Raw genomic sequence first — 24,536 nt, 5'->3', positions numbered from 1 at the left:
TTGTCTAATACTGTAGTCAATTTGTGTCTCAGAAGTCAGAACGTTCAGCAAGTCACACCACGACGTAGAGCTGTGTTTCACTGGTTTTAGACGTCGGCTTGCAATGAATCCTACGGTAAATCCATTCAAGTTAAATTGTACCACTGTAAGATTACTTGTGAATAATTTTAGAAAAAAGGACGTTGAATTGTTATAAATCATGTTACGGCATATGCAAGTAGTTGCAATGAGAGAAACCTTTGTGGTTTCTTTCAGGTTCATCCTTGAATGAGTTCAAGTTAAAACTATTCGTATAAAACTTGATAATTTGAATAAGGAATGTAATTTCACTAACTTGAATCCGTATAGTCAGTGTTTAACAGAACGTATAAAGTGCGTCACACCCACGTAGAGCTATTACAGTTAAGATGTCTAGAAAATCGAACACGAATTCTATCCCGTAAGCACATTCAAACTAAATTGTTATGTTGTTAAATTACTTGCGAATAATTTGGAGAATGAAAAAGGGTTTGGATTAATTGATAGTCTTCATACTTTGTGCTTTGTGGGCTAAATCTGACCGTCGTCACTGAGAACATAACATTGACTTTTTCATGCCACGTTATGGCTCCCAGTGGGCAGTGCTATTTTCCAGTTGATTTATTTAACGATTCAATGTTTTTTACTTGCGGTGTTTTGCGGTGTTTTGATTATGTCTATAACGAGTATACGTACAAAATATTTTTAGGTGTCACCAAGATCTCGGTTTTCGAGTTTATCCCTGGATAAATTGGTTTAGTCTTCGAATCCACATTTAATGCAGTGCATGAGTTTCAAACGAGTAAAATAGGACGAAAAATCCTATGAAATAATGGCACACCAACACAAGAACACATAAGACGGAAAGTGGTCGTATTTTTGCATAATTAGTTTCTTCCAAAATTTTCGGGCTTTTTATGTCATCCCTTTCTTTTTTTTGAAGTTCACACTCGCTACATGTGCGTGTGCGACCGATAGGAAACTTTGTTCCATTTGTTGAATGTCAAAGACAAGAAAACAAATCTAGATAAAAACAGTTTACCATTTCTTTGTTAGGCTAATTTTTTAAAATAAAATGCCAAAAAAAAAAAATTAAAACAACTTTTTGAATTCAAAGTATGGCAACACGATTGTCTTCAGAGTACTTCTTAGCGTTGCGTATTACTGTGCCTCAAAAAAGCTAATTATATTTCTTTGTTTTGTGCTGTCAAACGGTACAGCTCTAAACGAATGAGAATGAACGAAATCTTGTATTCAAGGACTTTTACCTCAGTTGCGTCTAAAGTTCAAACGCATTCGTTTGATCAGAGGGTATGGAGAGACCCCTGGTTTGACTTTTCTGACTCCATAAGTGTTTGATAAGTTTGATAAGTAAGTTAGCCTTTAAAGTTTCTCACCCGCGAATTTATAAAAAAATAAGGTAAAAATTTACGTAATTACAAAGTAATGGTGTTTGAATTTTAAAAATCAAAATTATATTTCAGGTAATAAATTATTTGTCTCATTATTTATTTTCCTATTTCACGTTTAAAACAGGCTAATTTTATGATCCTTTGCCACCGAGAGATTGCATCGATGAGATAAGATAAGTTCAATCTTGTGAAACTCAATTTTGAGGATGGCAACTTTGCCACTTTTGTTTGAGCTTTCTAACTGCTAGCTTCAATTTTTACTTCTCGATCATTCATGGTTTTAGTTGGGTATGTAATTAGTGAAACATTTTAATAGTTGTCTGTCAAGGAAACCTTGATCGTGTGTACGATTTGAAATGTATTCACATCTACATTTTTTTTATAGATATACTGACGTGTAATAGTCTCGGTAATAGTGATTGAAAGGAGTACATTTCAGAAGTTTTGTACGAGGAAGTAACGCGGTGCTGCCGAACAAGGTAAGAACATTTTGTATAATTCGTCTACTTCTTAATTCTCATCATGATGATCTCTTAAATGTGCGAAGGTATTTTTTTCCTTCAAACCCATCCTGTTTAACGCTGAACAAAAATAGTTTGCCTTGCAAAATGATGATACGAATCTTCTGTTTTATCGAGCGCTTTGTATTTCTTTTAGTCGAAATAACTAGAAACAATGTTATTACTGAAATAGTCAGCCATTAACTGAAATTAGTTTTTATACGGTGTGTTAATGGTGTGATATAAATACGTATGTAAAATGTAGCGGTCACTCTTTTAAAAAGAATATGTCGAAACATTTTGCTTTTATTTGTTTAACGATATATCGCCAACAAAAGGCATAAGGTATCAATATGTGCCCCCCCCCCCCCTATAGAAAGTTTTTTTTTGTCACTAACTGCAGTTCTCTCCGGGATATGCCAAGTAGAACACTAGGAATGTGTCCTAGCAACCGTATATTTAAAAAAAATTTATAACTTAAAATATGTAATCGTTCTTTGTTAGTACTAAGCAAACACGTAGGACAGTTGGCTGATATCATCGGTCGATGTCGAATCGATGAAATTCATCGCTAATCTTATCGTATTTTTGACATATTATTTGACTTTGGTGGTTAGTTGCTACGGGTCGATTTCCCCCTTATCATTATCGGTTTTTTTAGTTTTTCATACGAGATTTCGTAAGTTTTTTAGGAGCTGTATGAACCGGCTTAAAATTTTTACTTTTCTATTACAGCAGGCGTATAAACTGTTATTGGACACAAGTGGAACAATGCAGATCAGCAAATCCTTTGACATCTATTAGTTGCAAAACTCAAGATGGCCGTCAAGTGTAAACCTATAGGTAATACGAATGCCCTAAATTTGAAATGATTGCTTAATGTTTATTTTTTTTATTTTGATTGTCCACCGTATTCTGGGCCTTGATAGACATTTTGTAATAATGCCAACACTTTTTAAACTTCACTTATTCATTTAGATTCACCTTTTATTTATTGCTTGCATATTCTTTATTTAGCGAAATATTGTACTATTTTTTTCTACCGCAAGTATGTAATTCATTGCCATTATAATAAAGATATTTTTATTTTAGGATTCAAGGGAAAAGCGGGTTTCGAACTTAATCGTCACCGCATAGAAATCGACATTAAAGAAAAAGATACCGACGCTCTACGCGAATGTTTAGAGAAGCAATGCGCCGGATTGACGTCAAACCACAAGATCGGCGGCTTGACAACCGAAGAGTCACTCGTTCTGAGTCTCCTCCAACATTATTCTTCATGTTATTGGCTCAAAAGCCTAGACTATGCATCGCTAGCCGTTATGAAAGGCTTCGAATGGCTTGACGAATCGACGTGGAACAAGTTTCGAGCCACAATCGATTGTCATCAACAGTCAAAATCCATTACCATCCAGGAGGTCGTCAAGGTGTTGAAGAAATTTCAGCTCTTTTGGGCTCAGCAGCACCCCGACAGTTACGAATCCGAAATCATCTGCTACGGTTTTTACGAGTCTTCGTTAAATTTGAGTCGTCAAACCTTTTATGTACCGGAAAATCCTGCAACATCATCATCGCCTCATCCAACACATTACTTATGGTACGACAAAAATGAGAAATGTTTCGACGCCATAACTTGTCTGTCAAACTTTTATCAAGACACGGCTTCCTATTGGGATTTTCTGATGCTGCGTGCCGAAATTTGTCTCGACCATTTCTTCGAACGCGAATTTGTCGATTCATCCGACGACGAACAATCCCGATCCTTGCAATTGAACGATGAAGTCAAATCGCTTGGGATAACGTTTGATTCTTTTAAGCGACAGTATACAAGATGGAAAATGGGTGACGAATTCGACCACTTGGTTTTAGACATGGACCATTGCATCCAATGGCCGGACGATGATTCCAAGGATTCCGCCTCGGCGTGGTGTGAGCAACTTTGGCAAGTCACGGCACGTTGTTGGGCCCGTCAAACGGAGCAGGCCATTATCGACAGAAGGAGGAAAATTGAGATGAATCGGCGAGAAACTAACAGCAAAACAAACAAAATTCAAGAGAACATTGAACGCTTGCTGCATGCGGACATTGGCAAAGGTCGTAAAGCCAAAAAAGAAACAGATGGGGAATTAGCTTTGAGTCAATTGCTGCAAGATTTGTATAATCCCGGCTTTGTTCCCGACTACAACTTGGCCTGCGAACGCAAAAATCACGACATCTACAAAGAAAAAATTGCTTCCCAATTAGCCCTCAAGGTTTTCGCTCTATTACATCCTCCATCGTCTGCTAATAAAGAGAAGCGGGCCGCATTAGAGAAATACGTGAAAAACCAGTCGAATAAGAATAAAGTGCTGAAAGAATTGCACTCGGCTTTGAATAACTTTGTAGGTCGAGAAATCAGCGATGGAATTACACGCAATCATATTTTAACCATTCAAGGAGAAGCGAGTATCGTACTGAAGAAAATTGCATCGTCAGTACAACTCGACGGACTCCAAAAAATTGTCATCAACGCGCAACGAGTCATCTACGTGGATTGCGACTGGAAAGTGCCCGGCATCAGCGTGACCCTGTCGGCTCCGCTTATCCGCATCCTCTGTTCATCCGGCGTGGAGAAGCATACCATAACAACGTCGGGTTGTGATGGCAAAGAGCACAAGAGTCTAAAAGCAGCCGACGGAAATGGAGCGGGCGCGAGCGGAAGCCATGGACTAGCAGGTCAAGATGGTGAGGATGCCGGAAACGTCAAGATTGACTGTCAAAGTTTCATCGGTCGTTTGAAAATTGTGGCTCACGGTGGAAAAGGAGCTGACGGCCAGAACGGCGGCGACGGCCAACCCGGCCATAAAGGATCTGACGGAGCTGACGGAATATTCCCCAGTGAGCAAGCAGAAGGATCTACTTGGCATTTTTTCGGCACCAGATTGTACGAAAGCGAAGGCTGGCCCGGATCACGGGGTGGAGATGGTGGATCGGGAGGCAACTGCGGCAAGGGCGGACGAGGCGGACGAGGTGGACAACTGTATTTTGTATCATCACATCATGATCGACCCACCGATTTATCTCAATTCATCGAACGAGACTGTGCCGACGGGCAGGATGGCAAGGACGGCCAACCGGGTCGTGGTGCTCCGGGAGGAACGGGCGGCAAAGATGGACAGGACGCGTTTTTGTATTTCAAGCCAGACAATTCATGGTCATTGAAGGGGCAGTGGCGACGTCACAAGGGTTCCCGAACCGATTTGGAAAAGGTCTGTCTTTTGAATTTGAATATAATAATGCTGGGATACAAGATTCGTGAAGAGAATTTTCCAATGAGGTATGAAGCTGCGGAAGGCAAACGCGGAAACGAAGGCAAAATCCCCGTGGCTGATCATCTGCAACAGAGAGATCGCTCTTCCAATGCAACTGCTGATGTTGTCGCTTCGCAACTTGATAATTTTCATCAATCAGGAAGCGACGAACGAGAACGGCATTTGGAGGCGACACGTCGCGATGAATGGGCGGAAACTGATGCGGAATCCATCAACCGAATAATCGAAGAGCGGAAAACCATTTCACGTCACAAAGAAACGCTGGAAGTACTGAACCAACAACTCAAGCGGCTGGACGAAATCGGTCTGCGCGTCCGATCGAAAATTCAAGAAACATTAGAGCAACGCATCACTCAGCAAGCTGTTGTCAGCCAAAGGATAACGAGACAACAGAAATTGAACGATGATCTCGTCGGTCTTGGTGCTTCCGGCAGTGTCACAACGGATCCTGGGAGAGATATTCGATCCGCTCATCCGGTTTCAGATCAACCAACAGCGGCAATTCAATGCTTGGCTAAACTCAATGCTTGGATCAGCTCCCTTATGATGAGCAAAGACGACAACAACAAGAATGTGCTACCAATTCTTCGGACAGTCCAATCGCTCGTCCTCAACTTGAGTCTCGATGACCACGAAAAAGAATGGAATTCCATTGAGAAAATTTTCAACGAAATGTCGAGCGATCCGCTAAAATTGGCCGATTCTCTGAAATTTATCGGATCGAATCTTCGGTTGATTATATCACTTGCTGACCAGTCGCCGGCGACGGATTTGATAAAAAATCTCGAGGAATATCTGGCATCGACTGGCCGCGACCGAGAAGCTGCAACGAAGAACACCATTTGTGTATTGCACGAATTCTACCAGCACCCTATCAAATTTGAAGATGTCATTAATTTGCTTACACGCCCTTCTGACTCTGACTGGACCCAGCAGAGTGACATTCGATTGGGCCTCTTTTTCGACAAATGGCTACTTTCCGTCATATCGAAAACAATTTTAGAAGTTTATGATGATGAAGAACTCGGTACATCAAGGGCCAGTCTCTTCGCTGAAGTTTGGCTGCAATGCTCACCGCTGTCGAAGTGGACCAGGTCTGCTCCTTCATCGGATGATGTAAATGAATGGTTGAAGGGAGTTTATTTTTTCTTGAACCAATTTCAATGTTCAATTTCGAGTCGTGACAAGGTATTTATATTTTATATTTTATAATTTCATAGAGAATTTGAATTATTTTCCTTTTTTTAGAAAAACAATATCTTGCTACAATTTGCTCGAGATCGGCTGGGAATAATCCGGAACGTGTCTGAGATTAACGTCGAAAAGCGATGGAAATTATTTTTTGTCGTGGATCATTTTCAACCGAAAGTCGACGAGATGGACGCGATCGGCCAGTGGGCTCGCAAAAATAGCGATCAGCAAATGATGGCGTATGTCGAAAGAGCGTTCAACGAGAGATTCATAGCACCACTTTGGTCACAAATCCAGTCGCTCATTGAAAATCTGAATTGGACCAAAGACCCCAAAAGTGGGAAAATTGACGACGATGTTGAAAAAGCCATCCGTCGACTCAAGACGGCAAGCGTATCGTCGTTTACCAGTTTTTCTTTCGGCCAACGATTGGATTTGAGCCGTGCTGTGAAGGAAAAACTCGAAATTTTTGAAAGGAATCAGGGTTCTGATGTGGAAAAAAGGAAATTTTTGGATTGGATCAAAGAAAACTCGGAAAAAGCTGAAGCGTCAACGGCCGAGTTATTCGTATCAAGTCAAAGTGATTGTGACGACCAAGCGGAAATTATTTTGTCCTTGCTTGCCGATTCAAAGAAATTTGAAAAGAAGAAAGTGATGCTGGAATTGCACTTCCGTCTGAGTTATCTTACTGACGCGTCGTTCGAACCGAGACAAATCGTGAAAATCGCTGATATTTTGCTCAACGAGTCGTCCGATCACCCAGTCACCGACGAATTCAACAATTACCATTGGCAGTGCTTCCGGTCGATCTTCCTTGAAAATTGGAGCAACTATTTCTTCTCGCATTGGAGTAAGTGCCATCAACAGACGGAACGTTTTCGTGACAGGGTCGCCGACAGAAATCCCGAAGACGACGATCGAAGCTTAAACTCTTTGGAGTTGGCCCTTGAACGATATTTGCTTTTCACAACGGGTCTGCCACCGCTGGATGCCGTCGAAAAATGGCGTCAACTCCAAGAACTGTCTTCGCTTAAGAAACGCACCGAATTCATTGCAAAAGATCTCAAAGGAGCCAGTGAGTATTAATAAATTTTTTAAGGAGTGATATAGTGATGTTTCATTCTTTGTTTTTATTGTTATACAGTCCAAGAAATAGAATCGACAATTATTACTCCAAGAATCAACCAACTCTATTCGAATACATTTTTGAACATCACAAATAAAGGTAATACTGTTCATTTGCCAGAGGATTACATGACCAGAATGATTAAATGAATTACTTTTGTTAAATTTAGAAATGAACGCCAACACAAACATCGTCACTTTGACAGATATTTTGTTTGAAATTATTTCGAGAACGACAAAGTCGTTTTTTGATGATGCCGAATCGGTTCGATCGCTACTGGACGTGATCAAAGCAGTTCAATGGATAATGGACCTGACAAATGACGACTTGAACCAGAAAAAGGCCAGTAATAGCGGGGTGGTATCGTCAACTAAAATCAGAGAATGGAAAAAGGAAATGGTCCGATGGAAAGTCATTGATGGGGAGGCGGAATCTATGGTACACTTTGCCGTCGAAGAATTAGTCGAAACCGCCGAATGGAAGTTTTCAAATGGGGACGACTGCAGCAGGAAAATCTACGACCGCCTTGCTGCACGTCGTCGACACATGTTGCACACGTTCGATCAAGAGCTTTCCTGGTTGCAAACGTTTGTGGGTTATTTGGCCGATTCTCGGTCGGGTATCGACATGTTTAAAGTTATTGAAGCAACGATTGCCTCCAGCCAGTTTCTCAACTGGAACAAACTGAAAAGCGGGAAAACCTCACGTGTCCAAGTAGTAACTAACATTTCGACGGCATGTAATTTCATTCCAAAACCCGATAAAATCAGCTGGAACTCATATTTTGGCGCCCTTTTAAACCTGAAAATCAGTGAGGTAAGTAGCACGTTCAGATTCGTTGTAAAAGCATTAACCTTATTTTCAATTATTGCATTAGAAACTAATTTGGTTGATTACGACGTTGGCCAATTTCGTCGGAGGACAACTGAGCAACGACCGGAAACGAGCTACTTGGACTGAAGTGAAATGTTGGTTCGATGGACTTGAATCCCTGATTAGTGACACGAAGAAGATGAATGGCACATCTCCTGCTGTTAATGTTAACCACTGGAAGGAGATGGTGAGAATCCAGCAAGTGTTGATCGACCATTGCAGAGCCTGCTACGAGACCAAGTTGTTAACGGATCACGAAAAGCGTTCGAAGAACAAGATGAACTTGACCCTTGTGTGCTTCACCTTTGAAAACACTGTTGGCCGCCTTACTAATGTCGTCCGATTTGTGCGGTCAAAAAAGGAAGTTTCCAGCAGTCGACAGCAGGACAGCCAAACCGAATTTCTGATGGATCAACTGGAAACCCGCCAACTTCTCCTCAAGGCATTGATCCAACTAGGGCAGTCTGATTCCTTTTACTGGGATGAAGAAACTGTTAATAGATTTTTAAAAGACTTGTTGTTATTTCCAGGTAATTTATAGTAACAAAGTTTTATAAATGAACATCATCTCAACTAATTTTCACTATTGAAGAACTCAAACCATCGCCTTATGAATTATGTATCCTGTCAAATATGCTGGTGAGCGGACCTCGAAAGGCTGTCATCGAACGATGGATATCCCTGGAAAGCTGCTGGGAGCCGGAACGAATTCGAGTTTTGGTCAAGTCGCTCCAGGACAAGAATCTCAGCCTAAATGACGCCCAGTTATTGTTTTCCATCGCCGGTTACGACATTTTCAACGACGAAGAAAAATCCTACATTAAGTTGATCGACGATAATGCGGCCGTGGAGAGTTTCCTGCTGGTCGACGACCAACATCCGTCCTATTTCTTGGGCGTGTTGCAGAAATTGGCCATCGAGCGCATCCGAGCCGAGTTTGTGCGCTGTTTCGAGCCGTCCATTACCGTCCAGGACATGGATCGTTATTTGCCAAAGCCCAGCAAGGATGGCGCTCTGTACCGCCAGGGAGCTTTATTAGCAGACAAGCAGCACATCACCCAACTTTGTCGATCGTTTAATCGGTTGATCCGGACAAAGAATGAACAAGGCGACGAACTGCGTGATTGGCTCCATTGGATTCGTGACGTCGTCGTTCCTTCACTAAAATCGTACAAAATTGAACAAGGATTGTCCGTCCAGCAGATAACCAAATTCTTCAAAGATGTTGAAGAATTTCCGCTCGACTTGTGTCGATCCGTCACGACTAGAAGCCGACCTCACCAGTGGATCGACATGCTCGCCATTTTCGCCATTAAGGAATTATTCGATCAACTTATCGAGAAGTGTCGTGAGGACCGAATAAAAATGAAGAGTTCCGATATTGTCCAACAACTGGTTCAATGGTGGACATCGTCCGGAGCGCCAACGTCCTTTTTGCACATTTTCCATCACAAGATCCGGAAGGAAATGGCAGGCGACCCACACCAGTTGATGACACTCGTTCAAGAGTTGACCAAAAAATTGACGGCACTTAAACTTCATTCTCTGCTACACGAAGACGTCATATTGGGCCGTTTCTCCACCGCTTCTTTGAACGATTGGCCGTCAGTGATACGCTACGTCCAGCTGGCCGTTGATTGGACGCCCGACCTTGCTCTTCGCCTGAAGTCTGTATTCGATGACCAATTTGGGCAGGAAAGAACCGACCAGTTTCTTCGTTTGGTCGTTCACCGCCACCCGGAACTAAACGAAAAGTCGGACGATGATAAAACTCAATTAAGAAACATCCTGAATACTTTGCTTCGATACCCCTGGATGAAAGATCGATGGATTGACTTGATCGACAAAAGTTTGCAACAAAATTCGGTGATTGTGGAACAATCGATTTGGAATTCACTGTCCGATTCAGAGATGATCAAAACAGAAATGAGTAAATCGAGTCGAGTCGATTTGAGTGTCGATGACATTTTGACCATCATGAGCCAAGATCCTGAGTCGAGCAAAGTCATCGGCAATAGCAGCGAAATGGCCCAACGGATCACACTCATCCGCCAAGAAGCCAAGAATGTCAACGTTAGACAATGGCCTGAGCAAATCAAGAAGAGCGACAAGACATTGAAAGTGGACGAATTTCTGGCCGTCGCTTGTCGAGTCGTTTACGATAAAAAGGGCTACGTGCCCAGGGACGTTCAACTTATTGCAGTCGTCGCTTTCGTTTCTTCCGATGACCCGCAAGCCGGACGGATGCCACGACGGATGGGACAAATTTCGACCGGCGAAGGCAAAACGCTCATCTCTGCCCTGGTGGCCATTTACCACGTTCTGCGCCACTGGGAAGAGGATCGGCACGTCAACATCATCACGAGTTCTCCCGTGCTGGCCGAAGCCAACATTGCCGAAATCGGATGGCTCTTCCAAGCGTTTGGCGTGAGCGTGAGCAACAATTGCGACCAGAAATGTTCCAACGACGACGATATCAGGCGTGAGCGGTACAACAACGACGTCATCTACGGCGACCTGGGCAGTTTCATGCGTGACATTCTCCTCACGCGCTTCTTCGAGGACAAGGACGTGACCCGCAATCGCAACCCAGGAGCCATTATCGTCGACGAGGTGGACTCGTTGACTCTCGACAAAGGTAAATTATTTATTGATAGTATTGATTCGCGATCATCGATGAAATAATTTGTGAATTATTTAAAACTTAGGTGAAAATGTCCTGTACTTGTCGCACAACATTCCCGAAATGTACGATCTTATGGGTCTTTTTGTCCACATTTGGACGACAGTCAACGCTCCAGACGTCGTCCGTTTGGCCGAATCGAGTGACATTGTCGATGAAATTCGCCAGTTGATTGAGCCGATGATTCCAACTTGCGTTCCCAATGGAATGAAGAAATTCGCCGAGCAGCACCTGTCTACGTGGATCAGGAGCGCCTTCCGGGCTTGTTATTTGCTCCAACCCAACGACGCTTACAAGGTGGACGATTGTGGTGATGGCCAAGGCCGGCGGATCGTCATCATGGACAAGGAGACGGGAGTGGAGCAAACGCAAAGTGAGTGGTCGGACGGATTGCAGCAGTTCTTGCAGTTGAAACACGGCATGAAATGGACGCCCATCTCGTTGAAGGCCATTTTCATGTCCAACATTGGCTACTTTAGCGAATTTGAGGGCCGCATGTACGGACTGACGGGCACACTCGGTTCCACGGCCGAGTGCGACCTGCTGCGCCAAGTGTTTGGCGTAAATTTTTTCCGTTTGCCGCGATTCCGGCAGCGCTTTTGCATCCAGCACGAGCCGGTAATCGCCAACAGTCGCCAAGCTTGGGTGGATCAAATGCAGAAAGTGGTTGTAAGCATCGCTTCGACGACGTCCAATCCAAATCAACAGCGGGCCGTGCTCGTCGTTTGCGAGAACATTGAATCGGCCGAATTGATTTACGAACGCCTTAAAACGACTATAACAAGCGCCCAAATTCAAGTCATCAAGTACGTCAGCTCATTCGACGAGTCCTTCAAAAATCACCAAGAAATTCTTCCCGGTCAGGTGATTATCGCCACCAATTTGGCTGGTCGGGGAACGGATTTGAAACCAAGCCAAAGTCTCGTGGACAACGGCGGTCTGCATCTGATAATCGGATTTGTTCCACCCAATGCCCGCGTCGAAGCCCAAGCCGAAGGACGAACAGCCCGTGCTGGCCAACCCGGAAGTTTCCAGTTGGTCATCGAATCGGTGAAGGATGAGAATCATGGCGACCCTTACGGCCGGATGCTTGAGTTGAAATCAAAGCGCGACGACTACGAACGGCTCCGATTGGACAACATCCGACAAGAATCTCTGCCAAAGATCCAACTGGAAGAGAAACTCTTCCACGAATTCTACAAGAAATGCGTCGCTCCATTGGGAGAGACCAAGTCGCACTTGCATCTACAACAACAGCATAGAAAGATAAAGAGGAGTTGTTTGAACAATCGCTGGGCGTTGTGGCTCGACGAAAATTCCGGCCTCATCGAGAAGGCCCATCACGATCCGAAGGTTATGGCTAAACTAAAAGGCAATTTCAAGCTTCTAACCAATTCGGTCCAATCGTCGGACGTCGAGTCCATCGTGTCCAGTCCGAGCGAATTGATGATGTTCGCCCGTCACAACGAGGAATCATCGCTCCCGGACAAAGCGGTCGAGTGTTACTGTAGAGTGGCGAGTATGGAACCCAATTGGTGCGAAAACGCCCTGCTTGATCGCGCCCGCCTCGTCCTGGCCGACAGCGCCAATTTCAAAAAGAAAAAAGAGGCAAAAGGCTATTGTAAAAGAGCGCGCCAACTGATTGACGATCGAGTCCAAGTGCTCGCCAGTCTCCACCAACAAGTCGATCAATGTTTGAACAGACAAATGGAACGCGGATCGGCCCTCTGTCACAAGCGGTTCGAGGAACAAATCAACAATCAAATCCGTTTGTGGCGGATTCACTCGTCCAAAATCGACAACCTGCTCGGCGTGCCATTGAAAAGGGCCTTGGCTAACTTCTTACCCACCGAGAACAACCAACACATCGATCAAGTCATCGAATTACTCGTAAGTGCTATAATATGAATATCGAATTGATTTTTATTAATAGAATGATGAAATGGTTGTCAATATTTAGGGACAATGCGATTTTATGAAGCCACTTCGCTATTCAAAAAAAGCTGAGAAAAGTTCATTCGATTGGCCGCCGTTTGTCGCCCACTGCCGTGAGCCTCTGTCGGATCTTGTGAAAAAGAGAAATTGCAAATTGTCGGATTTCGAGGACGCGATCGGCCAAGCGGAAACAAAACTTTGGACGAGTTTAATCTCCGTTTACATCGACGATGGTAAATTGGCTGGTGGCGGTAAAATGATTCAGGCTCACCAGGACGTCGAAGAAATACCCGACGTTATTATACCCAAAAGTTACCGGCGTATTTTGCCCGGTTGGTTGAAATTTCACGACGGCCAAGATTTTTCACTCATTTCCTCCACACTCGGTATCGACGACGACGACCAATTGAAGAAGCTGGAAAATTGGTTGGAAGATAAAAAAGTGTTGCAAGAGGCGGACAAATGCTTTCGTCATCGACTTCTAAAACAGATTCCATCGATGGACCAAGATCCTGACGCCCAACTGGTAGAAGGTGTGGCCATCTCGTCTTGCGCCGATGTTGTGGCCGCTTGGTTCTCTTCTCCCATCGTCGAAAAAGACGGAAATCTGTACGTTCTTCGGCCACTTTTTGATGAGCGCAAAAAGCAATTGGCCAAACAGTTTCTCGATTACCTCATCGACGTGGGCGTGGTCAAAGATCCTGCCATTCGATTTCCGTCAGCCGGAACTGAGCGATCCAGAGAACAAATAAAAGAAGATTTGGATAAGATAAAAAGTGGTATCGATTCTCTCTACGGATTGAACCAGCTCACTAAGCTCTTTTACGACACAGATGAAAAAGTGAAAGAGAAGAAAGAAGACGTAAAGGCGATAAGCACTTTGGAACAAAGCATTAAGGGATTGATCCCACCGATCGTGACACCCCTTGTTGTTTCTGTTGCTAATCAGGCTTCGACTCTTTCAAGCGGTTTCAATAGCAATACCAGACAAAGTAAAAAAGCTAATGCTTTGAACGAGATGGAGGAAAAACTGTCGACAGAGCTCATGCAAGCCATCGACATTCACCTCGGCCAGTTGAAAACATTGGCCCAAGTCAAGTCCTCGTTCTGTTCGCTGCACGCCGCCCTCCCGTCACCCGGCGACGACCCATCGAGTCCCACCGACGAGGTTCACCAGTTCAACAATCAGCACTTGGATCGCGTTCTCAAGGTGGATGAGCACGTGTCACGATGGGATTGGCGGGTAGGCGCCGTCGCCCTCATTGGAGTCGCCCAATTGTACGGCGCTATAGATTTTCCTTTCTACCGTGAGGGCCTCGTTGACGAGGGCATCAACGACTTGATGTTTGCCTTCCAGTGTCTCCAGTCACCGGGATCCTTCTCTTTGAAATCCTACCTCGTGGACAAGGGCAAAAGTTTGGCGCTGACTGCCGTCACGATGGGATTAGGAGCAGCCCGGCTTGTCAAGGCGTGCGGCGGCAATTTAAAACAAGCGAACAAAATGATAGTTCAATTCGGTGTAACACTCATTGAATGGTTTGAGGCCCGCAGTTATTTAAGGTTACAGTACTCCAACATCATTTCGTCGTCCATCATCGGCCTGGGTGTCAGTCGCTTCCTCACGTGGCTCAACAAGTTCATCATGGAACAGGTGCTGGAGCGCATCAAATCGTTCTTGTTAAACAACCCGATATTTCGGCCAGCTTTCGCTCAGCTCAAAGGTTCCATGAAATCCTTGATGATTGCCATTGTCAAAAGCGGCAAGAGCGCAAGCGAAGCCAGCCAAATGATTCGACAAGTGCTGGATCGAGCCAAGAATCAACTGAACAACGGTGATTGGTTCACTGAACTTTGCACGAACGTCTCATCCGTCACCAGTCGCATGAAGCGAATCTTCAGCGATTCGACGGCCGGCCTGTCCAACTTGCAGAGCAGCTACGTCAGCGAGTACCGGCCACACGCGTCAATTGGAAACTCCCAGGTTGTTGAAAAGGTCATCAAAGTGAGCCAGACTATCATCGATTATGGACAAAAGGCGATCGAAGTGACTCAAAAAGTTGAAAAGTTCGCCACCACTTGCCAGACGGTCACGAAATTGGCCACACATGGAATGACGTACGTCGGCGATTTGAATGCCGCCCTGCAGGATGAACTGAGGGCATTGAGGATAAAAAGTCAGCAGGAACAGCAACGATTGCTCACGACTGGCGAAAGTGGTGGCGGGTTATCACCAGAAGAGGCAGAACGATTCGAAACATTTGCTGCTGAAACACAAAACTATATTCTAACGTCGATAATAAAGACAACTCTTGATACAGTCCAATCGGCCTGGCTCCACCCCTTAATACAACTCAAAGTCGAGAAATTCGTTTCGAGTATCGGCTCCAAACTCGTCCAAAAATATTCCACTTCCCTGTTACCAGAAGGAGCTAGAAACCTAAGAGATCAAAGTTTTACCAGTTCGCCAAGCGACGAAATACCTCTCGAGGATCAATGGATCGATGAAATGGACAAGGGCAAATCAGCCGGACCGATCGAAATGCAGAACTCGGCAGACGCAAACGGTTGGGTGCTCGAGTTTGAAGATGAAACCGGCCAGTACTCGCAAGGAACTCAAGGTGCCAACACCGTCACCTACTATCCTGATGGCAATCCTTATTCTCAAAAGCCCGTCGTCAAAATGACTTGCACGCATAATAAGGACGGGAGCACGCAATTCCGTATCACAATGCCCGATGAAGAGATTCGTGAATATGTGCCGGATCCTATGGAACCGCCTGGCCGCTGCTTCTTCGGCGCACTTTCAAAGGCTCAGGGTGATCAAACGGTTGATCAAACTATTCACAAATTAAAGAATCACGCCAAAGGAAACGACCGAGTTCGATATATGAACAAACTGGGAGTCAACCAGAGCTACAAACCGTTCAATTCAAATTCCAGGATGATCGATGGGAAAACAACACTTCCTAATGTGCCAATTTCAACAGACGTTATTAAAAAGAAAACGGAGAGACAACAGGAGCGTGACACGAAATCTAATTTAGAGAAGATAAGAACAGATTTTCCAGGTATCCAACAGGAAGATGTATACAACCACCATCAATCGCACGATTCTGAGGTTGTCGAAGAATTCTGGAAAATTTCTAAAGTAACACGCGAGGGCAATATCTATGTCGAAAGAGAACACGGCGAGAGTGTTGACAAGTTTTACGAGGATAATCAAGAATATGGGTCGCCTGAAGCTATCACCAGGAAGATCAAAAATCACTACAGACTTCATAGGAAACATACTAGCGAGACACTGGAGTACGAAACAACAAATTTGGGTCGTTGGAAAACCAAGGATAACAAGTACTCACCGAATCATCTGCCAAACCAGTACAACAGAGGCTTCGTTTCCAACTGGAATGGACCCCAGGGGGGTAATCAAAAATAAAATAACTATAGTAAAGAAGACTGATATCACGACCAATAAAACGCACATGGAAAACTAACGTGGAGGTAACATCTTGGTGGCTAAGCAGTTCAGATTTAACAAAATATGAAATATTCCTTATACTTTCGTTTTAGGTTGCCGCGCTAAACTCTGCCTGTGGATCATAAATTCCATCTCAGCTGACAATTTCCTTACATCTCTGGGTGACTGTGAAGGATCGCAACTTGTTTTTTGTGTTCTTTTTTTTTTAGTGCGTTGAGCAACAGTTATTCTTCTACTTCTATTAAAAACAAAACTTTTTTTAGTAACCTTTCATTAACTAACCCTAATTTTTACTTTGTGTTACTCTTCACATACCGTCTAGCCAATAGCCTATATTATGAAAAACTGACTTTCTTTCTCTTAATCTAAACCCTCCTTCAGTTTCTAGTTTTCCAAAAGATACTTGTTTGCTTTAACTCCTCCCTGTTAGTTCTTTCTTTTCAACTTTTACTATTCAAACAAACCTTGATTTAATAATGTACATATTTATATAAGGGCGTCTTAAATGACCAACACAATATAACTGTAGAAATGGGAAATGGTTTTACTTATCTTGTGTTCAAGTCTAAATGTACCTCTATAACCACTTCTTCTTTTACTTCACATACAGCACATATGAGTAGAGAGGAGAATTATATAGCCACACAATCAACCAAATTTGCCTTTAAAATATCTTACAAGTTATCATGAATTCAATTACCAACAATTTGCTATATGGAAGAATATTTTGTTGATACCATCCAACAAGCCTTGTGGCATATTCAAGTGATGGAATCTAGTCCTGAATGGATTGAGTTCAGATGCCCATGACAGTCATGTACCTACTTTAGCTTCAACTAAAAAAAATCTGGATCTTCTCAATTATTCATTTAGTGAACCACGCCAATGTTATTCAGTGCTGCAAGTTTGACCCTTTTCTCTGTAACTTTTTATTTCTCTCCGGCACCAAAAAATCATTAAAGTGTTGCATTAAAATGTTTTACTACTTTTATGTAACCAACCAACCTCATCAGAATTTAATGAGCTTGCTGAATAAGTTTTAAAAAGGTTAAAGGGGGAGCTTAGTTTTTAGGAAAGCCACCGACCTTTAGTGACGAGATTTGTCATGTTGTCAATCTGTCAAATAAAAGTTAACGAATTGGTGATGAGTTTAAAACGATATTTATTAATTTTACAGTACATAGTTATTGATGGTTACCAAATCCTGAATATCTTGTGTATATAAGTTCAAACAAAAGGAAAGCTGATTTTTCTCATTTTTATTTTTCCTTCGGAAACTTTACAGTTTCGAAATTTCATACACAATCAACAATAGTCGTCTGCTAGCCTAGCTGCGTTGAAATTTTGAAACTTGATTTTCTGATTTTCAACTGACTACCAAAAAAGAATTTAATGAATGATATTGTTATAAATGTAGTTTTATAAGAAATTTGTTTAATTTTTTTATATGCCTAAAATCAGAAAATCACTATGAAAATTTGAATTGAACACCAGTCACCAGTGTAGAAGGGGTTGCTGTTTACTGGAAATCGTACATGTTCGTTTTTATTCGTGAAATTTCTCGCCGACTGCTCCCTTTGAGACTGATATCAAACTGTTATTTTGAAAGGTTCGTAATATTTCTACCCGAATAAAATAATTTTTTTGTTTATTACTAAATATTGAGAAAACTTTACTAAATCCAGTGGAAAAATATAAGATTGTGTTTGGAGGCGGATCCAAGGCCTAAGGCTTCGAACTGTTCTCGCTCTTCCCGGGCTTTTATTCTTCTGGCTTGTTATATGCTTGTACTTTCATTTCAAAACTTTTTGTTTTCAATTTTAGTGCGATATGGCGTCAAGTAATGACGAAGAATCTGATTCGGAATACGTCCATCCAAGAGGAGTACCTCATTTTCCAGGACATGAGAGACGGTCCAACACATTGCCGATATGGGGGAATGAAAGGACTATGAATTTGAACCCCCTCATCCTAACAAACATTCAAACGTCACACTACTTCAAAAGTATGTTCCTTCTAAAAATTAGTCTGTCAACTCCTGATTAATCACAAATATTTTCTAGCAAACCTATCTGAATTGAAGACATACCATGAAGTGGTTGACGAAATTTACTACAAAGTTCAACATTTAGAGCCATGGGAGAAAGGTAGTAGAAAAACCTCTGGGCAAACTGGAATGTGTGGTGGGGTAAGTAAATACATTCTAGTGCGATTTTTTCATTCTAGTTCAGTAATTCAACAACATTGGTGTAGGTTCGTGGAGTTGGTGCTGGTGGAATTGTTTCTACACCTTATTGCCTGTTGTACAAGCTTTTTACTTTAAAGTTAACAAGGAAGCAACTTATAGGATTGATCACTCACTGTGACTCTCCTTACATTCGGGGATTGGGTTTCATGCACATCAGGTATTCTTGTTAGTGTGGCCATTAAGGGAAAATATCCTCATTGCTGATTCTTAGGTACACGCAACCTCCTGCTGATCTCTTTGGTTGGTTTCAGCCTTATTTGGAAGATGAAGAGGTAAGCATATCAGGTTTCAAATCAATTTTCAAGTGTGTTTAGCTTTTGTTCCGATGAGGGTACGGGTTTCTCACGATTTTGCCTAAAGAGTCCAAGTTGGTGAGTTTGCAAATTTATTTATCTCTCAGTTGTAACCAATGGCCAATAACCGTTCGAATGCAACTGATCTTGTTGTTCTTCTTCAGAAGGTTGTCGTATGATACGCGGATCTCTCAGTCTCTCTCACACCCGCTAATTGACCAAATTGACAAGTAAAAATACCCAAACAGAACAACCAGTTTCAGTGGTTTTTTGTTGTTGCTGTATCTTTTAATGTGTCTGCCACTTTCAACTCTCAAAGAACCACCAAATTAATGAAATTTCTGTTCTATTTTGTGCTCTTTTCCCAACAGGAAATCGATCCGAAAGCGGGCGGTGGTCATCCAATGACTATAGGAACGATGGTCCGTCAATTGCTCACAAAACTGGACTGGTATGATAGCCTCTTTCCTCGAATTCCCGTGCCTATTCAGGTACTAATTTAATTTATTCTCTTCTTATTATTTTCTGATGTTAGATTCATTCTTTGTTTGTCTCATTAGATTAACATCGATCGTGAATTGGCCAAAAGTTTTCCTCCCGTCCAACAGCAGAGAGTTGCCCAACAACCAGAACTTCCTGCCGCAACGGGCAGGGATCAACGTGATTGGCGCCGTGAAGAACGTCCCTCCCGTTCGCCTCCACCTCGAAGGGATAACGTGCGTTCACGCTCGAGATCACGGGAAAGGGAAAGAATTCGTGATCGCAGTCGAGAAAGAGATCGAGATAGCAGGTATCGCTCAAGTCGTGATCGTGATCGGGAGCGCCGAGATCGCGATCGTGGCTCGGACAGAGACAGCAAGAAGCAGAAATCATCGAGCCGACATCGAAGTCGAAGCCGAGATCGAGATCAACGAAGACGACGTGACGATCGGCGCTAAAAACTTCAAAAAAACAAACAACTAAACTTTGCTTCATTTCCTTAATTTTTGCTGTAATTTTTTGCGTTTCAACCTTTTTTTTTTGTTTTTTCTTCCTTTTTTAGTTTTGACACGGATCCTACAGTTTTTGTAATGGTTCGATAACCCTTCACTGTTCACATTCATCGTCATGGAATTACAGTCTTTTTCGATAATCAAAATGTGTGCTCAACTGGTGATTGATTGCCGTTAGGCTAAGTAGATAATTAGAGTATATAGAATTTAAAAATGTTTATTTCGAAACCGCTTGGATAATGATTTTATGATTACAGGTTTTTTAGAGTTGAAATATTGCGAGGGACGTGAGGTGTAGTCGTTTACTTGCAGCAGGCCGATTTGCACGGGCAGCTGGTACTGCATTGGCAGTTGCCGCTGCATTTACATTCTAAGTAACAAACCCGGACGTATGGGTTAGACAAGTGACGCAATCAAGTAAGGAAAGCTTTGAAAAATAATCTTACCACCACCAGTAGCGCATGCGCAGGTTGCGGCAGCTGGGCATTGAGCGCAGTTGGGTCCGCATTTGCAGTTGTCTCCACACGAGCATTTGCCTATTCGTTTACAAGTTTGTCAATAATTCAGTCCATTTTCATTTCACAAAAAGAGATAAAGGAACAAACAATTCAAAAGAGAAAAAGACAAAATGGTGGTGTGGTTACCTTGGCAACAATCTTTAGTCATGTTGATTCCGTTGGGTAGTTTTTATCAGCTGCAGTAGACAAGTTGGAACTGTGGGTTGGTTGTTGAGGGAGTTGCAGCGGGTCGGTTCTTTATAGGTCGGACTTTGGCGTGCCGTGTTAAAAGATTCTTAGAGCGTGCTCACACCGTCATCCGCAACGGACCAATCACAGGGGAACGATTAGGGGGAACCGGCCAATCAGAGCGTTGTGTGGACGGCACTCCCGCACGGCACGTTTGAGCGCGCGCATCGCCCTTAGCCTTCTTTTTTCTTATTTTTGTTTTTACCGGAAAATCTTATCAGCTACGCAGTTAGAATTATCTATGAATAGGCCTTCACAATGCAATGCCATTTAAATTAGGGTTTACCAAGTAGGACTTAATTTTGAACGTGAACGCTAAACATAATTGAAGACCATATTTGGAAAGTTTTAGGACATGTTATATTTACTAATTTATGTATTATTAGAAGTAACGAGAAAAACACTAATAAAGTGTGAGGATGACGTAATGTACGGAGTCATGCCATCTAGTGACAACTTGGAAACTCAATTCTCCATTGCCGCCTTTTTATTTGAAGATTTCAAATGTTAGCATCTTCTTATGACATTTGCGGAGAGATAATTATTGATGTTATCAAAAGTTGAAACGTTTGAAGCATTTTCGATGATGCAGTACCCAACACACGTCATTCGTATTTAAGGAAGTCTTATTTCAGAAACTACCACCTACTTTTTACAAGTATGAAAATCAAATTACGAAAAGATAGAAAAATGTAAATAATATGTTTGATCTACAGAAACCATCCGGATAACTGAGGATGTTGGCGCTGAATAACCAAGTCCAGCAATGCTTAGATGACTCTACAGCAGTTAATTAACCTACATGTTATTCCTGATCTCCAAATCCATAATATGAGTGATGTTTAATCCTCTAAAAGCAAATCATGATTTCTTTTAACCTTTTCTTTCTTGCAGGTGTTCTAGATGGATTAGACTGATCCTTACCAACCGTACCTTATTGAGCGCGCTGTGTTACAAAATCAATTTAGTTGGGGTAACTAATTTTGGTTTCCTTTGATTTGTCGGAATCAAATGACCTGAATTAAACAAAACCATAGAGAGAGAAGATTTGTCATCTGTAGTAACAATAAAAAATCCAAAGAGATAATTTCAAGGTTTAATTTGAATTTTATTTGTTTTAACTGTTCAGAATTATCTGTGGAAGCAATTATCGGTTATGTTCGAATATGGAATCGTGTACGCTTACAGGAATTGGATTAGAAAAACGTTAATGAATTTGAACTTGAGGTTTTAGCCTCTGAATGCCCCGTAACCAGCTTTGTAAGCCCCTCCAAAGAACCTTTGATTTCCATCTTTATTGGCATTGCTGGGCCTTGGTGTTTTGGCTACTAGATCAGAGTCATCGACATAATCATATGCTGATCGTTTCTCAACAGGTCCTGATACGGAAACAATTATCAATCAAATCATCGTCAGTCACCTGAAACAAATGTAAAGAAATACCTGCGAGTGCGATGGGGCCACAAACAGCCAAGACGACTAGACAGAGACAGACAACCTTTAGCATCGACATTTTGTTGAATAATTTTTCTTTTAATTGGGCTACATCATAATCGGAGCATGCAGTATTTATAGGGGATGCAACAGGAATTGAGGCAAGGTTATTCAGCCACAATAAATTGTCGGTCCGGAAACCTCAAACGAAATATTATCCAGAGCTGATGGGGGTGGTGGTGTGAATTATGCAAGGTTGACGATTTATTGACGTGAAGAAAGCGGATGAGCAACACATTTTAATTCTTTTTTGTGGTGAAATAATAATTAATTAAAATTTAAAAGTTAAATTTAAAAAAAAAAAGTTGGTTACTCATTTAAAACGGTTATTTTGAATTCCGCGCCATGCCGCCATCTAGGAGTCACTCATTAAAGCTTGTGGCAACAACAAACTAGACCTATTTTCTTCGAATTTCTGTTTTTCCCGGTTTTTTCACTTTTTCCCATGGACACATCACATTAGAAAACATGCACATGTAAAATAATAATATCGTAAAGAAACTATTGATCTTTTTATCTTTCAACATCTTCTCTGACAAAGACGAATCCAAAAGAATCTCGTAATGTGCTTAAAGACGCAATTGTCTGAAAATCAGAAACATGAATTTTTCTATTTTGGAGACCCAATTTTGACAAAGTGAGCAATTTACTTGAGACATGATACAAAACTAACAGGGAAGACTTATAGTTCTGAAATAGTTGCACGGCTATGCTGGGCAAAGAACAAAGAAGATGAAAGAACATTTCATGGATAAACATGCTTCAAGTTATTTCTCCTCTTATTGTGAAACATTCGTTTGTGTTGCCTGCTGGATTTGGTGAATGATGCTTTGCCGGGGTACATTATCATTTTGTTGATGGGGCAGTTTGTAACACTCTGCAAGCCTGTCAATCTCTGACTATGTTTGCAGTCTACCAAAGTTAGATCTCGTTGAAAGCACAGCCTAATCTCTGACAGGTAAACATTTCCAGTATCCTATATTTAGAAAAGTTTCCATGTTATGGCCAGTGATGTTATAAGATTAAAATTGGTTTTACTTTGTCAAATTCACAGCCAATCGTTGGAACAGCTCCTAAAGCTTCTTGAAGCACATTGTGGATCACTGTTACATTGTACCGAGTTGACATGGATGGAACAACCAGTTTCTGTGACAGTATCTTAGTTATATGGTAATTCTTCACCTGTAAGTATCATTATTTAAATAATTATGTTAACCTTGATTTCTTTTAAGTAATTTTCCAACTAACCCATTGAATTCCCTGATTGAAATAGAGTTCCTCTGAACCAAATTTGGGATCAAGGGCAGCACAGGTGCCGTGCTTCTCCCACTCGTGTTTCCACAAAGAATCGTCGGTGTCGTTTCCGTGAATGTTGGGCCAAACTCTGAGCAACTGAGGACGAAGAGTGCCGATCCTATCAGGATCAAAGACCCAAGTTCGGTTACAAAAGAAAGGTCCTTCCTTTCCCTCTTCATTTGGCCTGCAAGGTAAAAGAGAAATTTCAGTGTCAAAATTGTTTGCTTTAAATTAATGAGAATTTCTTTACCAGATGCCATGAATGGTCCAGACATGGTTCTCTGGCAGAATGCAGGTATGGGCCGGCTTTCCTTCTTTCCAGATGAGGCAAGTCGTTACAGGCCAGTGGACGGTGAAGATGAGTGAATCCCAATCAGCCAAAGAGACATCAGTTCGGACGACATCAAACATCAACCTGCGGGACCACACAATTTCGGTAAGAAAACAAATCCAAGTCAATTTATATTAATGATTAAGAAACTACCTGGCGTCCACTGGTAGTTGTAACACAGCAAACATCCAAATCGCTAAGAGCCATTTGTACAAATCGAGTTTGACAGCTGAAGTCATGACAAAGGCGAAATGTCCACTGTGTCTTGTACTACGACTATGCCCCTTCTTTATTCGATGCGTACCCCGATTTTGCTTTATTTTTATTTCAGCGCCGTTGGCAGAAAGCCGCAACCAATCACAGGGTGTCACGTGATGCTCATGCGTCTGTTGGAGTGGGTTCAATGGGGAATGGGTCATTTGATCAGGATCGTGTTGTTGTGAAACAAATACCAGAGTCAGTGTTATACGATGTAGGGTTACGTCATTTATAATTGAGTTCATCGTAAACGTCCCAGAATTTCGTTTCTTTTTTTGTTATAAAATTTTTCTTTGGGCGTGGGGGGAAGGGGCTTTGACACTTGGGGTAGGGTATACTTGCACCAGTTCC

The 24,536-nt window shown here is 42.2% G+C and overlaps 4 protein-coding genes across 4 annotated transcripts; 3 read left to right on the top strand and 1 right to left on the bottom strand.

Annotated features, from left to right (window-relative positions):
- Positions 1-1,563: 1,563 nt before the first annotated feature.
- LOC124337788 lies at positions 1,564-15,482 on the top strand. Its single transcript, XM_046791809.1, has 12 exons — positions 1,564-1,718; positions 1,835-1,909; positions 2,669-2,773; positions 3,023-6,429; positions 6,490-7,507; positions 7,577-7,657; positions 7,728-8,374; positions 8,436-8,961; positions 9,024-11,069; positions 11,140-13,004; positions 13,075-15,272; positions 15,368-15,482. The coding sequence occupies exons 3-12, from the start codon at positions 2,749-2,751 to the stop codon at positions 15,480-15,482; spliced, it is 11,928 nt and encodes a 3,975-aa protein (XP_046647765.1). The 5' UTR covers positions 1,564-1,718; positions 1,835-1,909; positions 2,669-2,748.
- A 31-nt stretch (positions 15,483-15,513) lies between these two features.
- LOC124338309 lies at positions 15,514-17,664 on the top strand. Its single transcript, XM_046792446.1, has 2 exons — positions 15,514-16,550; positions 16,620-17,664. Exon 1 carries the CDS (start codon positions 15,556-15,558, stop codon positions 16,483-16,485), a length of 930 nt encoding a protein of 309 aa, XP_046648402.1. The 5' UTR covers positions 15,514-15,555; the 3' UTR covers positions 16,486-16,550; positions 16,620-17,664.
- Positions 17,665-18,045: 381 nt separating this feature from the next.
- On the top strand, positions 18,046-20,206 carry LOC124338301 (pre-mRNA-splicing factor 38B-like). Its single transcript, XM_046792437.1, has 7 exons — positions 18,046-18,136; positions 18,352-18,532; positions 18,591-18,715; positions 18,781-18,932; positions 18,987-19,047; positions 19,440-19,559; positions 19,629-20,206. The coding sequence occupies exons 2-7, from the start codon at positions 18,358-18,360 to the stop codon at positions 20,004-20,006; spliced, it is 1,011 nt and encodes a 336-aa protein (XP_046648393.1). The 5' UTR covers positions 18,046-18,136; positions 18,352-18,357; the 3' UTR covers positions 20,007-20,206.
- A 2,686-nt stretch (positions 20,207-22,892) lies between these two features.
- On the bottom strand, positions 22,893-24,235 carry LOC124338277 (ribonuclease Oy-like). Its single transcript, XM_046792398.1, has 5 exons — positions 24,081-24,235; positions 23,847-24,011; positions 23,549-23,780; positions 23,339-23,482; positions 22,893-23,276 (listed from the first exon to the last, which is right to left on the bottom strand). Exons 1-5 carry the CDS (start codon positions 24,164-24,166, stop codon positions 23,046-23,048), a joined length of 858 nt encoding a protein of 285 aa, XP_046648354.1. The 5' UTR covers positions 24,167-24,235; the 3' UTR covers positions 22,893-23,045.
- Between the last annotated feature and the right edge of the window lie 301 nt (positions 24,236-24,536).

The sequence above is a fragment of the Daphnia pulicaria genome, chromosome 4 (genome assembly GCF_021234035.1).
Source record: "Daphnia pulicaria isolate SC F1-1A chromosome 4, SC_F0-13Bv2, whole genome shotgun sequence".
NCBI lineage: Eukaryota > Metazoa > Arthropoda > Branchiopoda > Diplostraca > Daphniidae > Daphnia > Daphnia pulicaria.
Note: the sequence above shows the minus strand (reverse complement) of the source record. Positions and strands in the feature narration are given on the sequence as shown.

Coding starts and splice junctions, on each gene's coding strand:
- LOC124337788 (XM_046791809.1), top strand. CDS start 2,749: ATGGCCGTCAAGTGTAAACCTATAG. Junction 7,658..7,727: donor TTTGAACATCACAAATAAAG/GTAATACTGTTC, acceptor TGTTAAATTTAG/AAATGAACGCCAACACAAAC. Junction 13,005..13,074: donor ATCAAGTCATCGAATTACTC/GTAAGTGCTATA, acceptor GTCAATATTTAG/GGACAATGCGATTTTATGAA.
- LOC124338309 (XM_046792446.1), top strand. CDS start 15,556: ATGGACAAGGGCAAATCAGCCGGACCGATCGAAATGCAGAACTCGGCA.
- LOC124338301 (XM_046792437.1), top strand. CDS start 18,358: ATGGCGTCAAGTAATGACGAAGAATCTGATTCGGAATACGTCCATCCA. Junction 18,533..18,590: donor AACGTCACACTACTTCAAAA/GTATGTTCCTTC, acceptor AATATTTTCTAG/CAAACCTATCTGAATTGAAG. Junction 19,560..19,628: donor GAATTCCCGTGCCTATTCAG/GTACTAATTTAA, acceptor TTGTCTCATTAG/ATTAACATCGATCGTGAATT.
- LOC124338277 (XM_046792398.1), bottom strand. CDS start 24,166: ATGACTTCAGCTGTCAAACTCGATTTGTACAAATGGCTCTTAGCGATT. Junction 23,781..23,846: donor TGGACCATTCATGGCATCTG/GTAAAGAAATTC, acceptor TTTACCTTGCAG/GCCAAATGAAGAGGGAAAGG. Junction 23,483..23,548: donor TCAATCAGGGAATTCAATGG/GTTAGTTGGAAA, acceptor TGATACTTACAG/GTGAAGAATTACCATATAAC.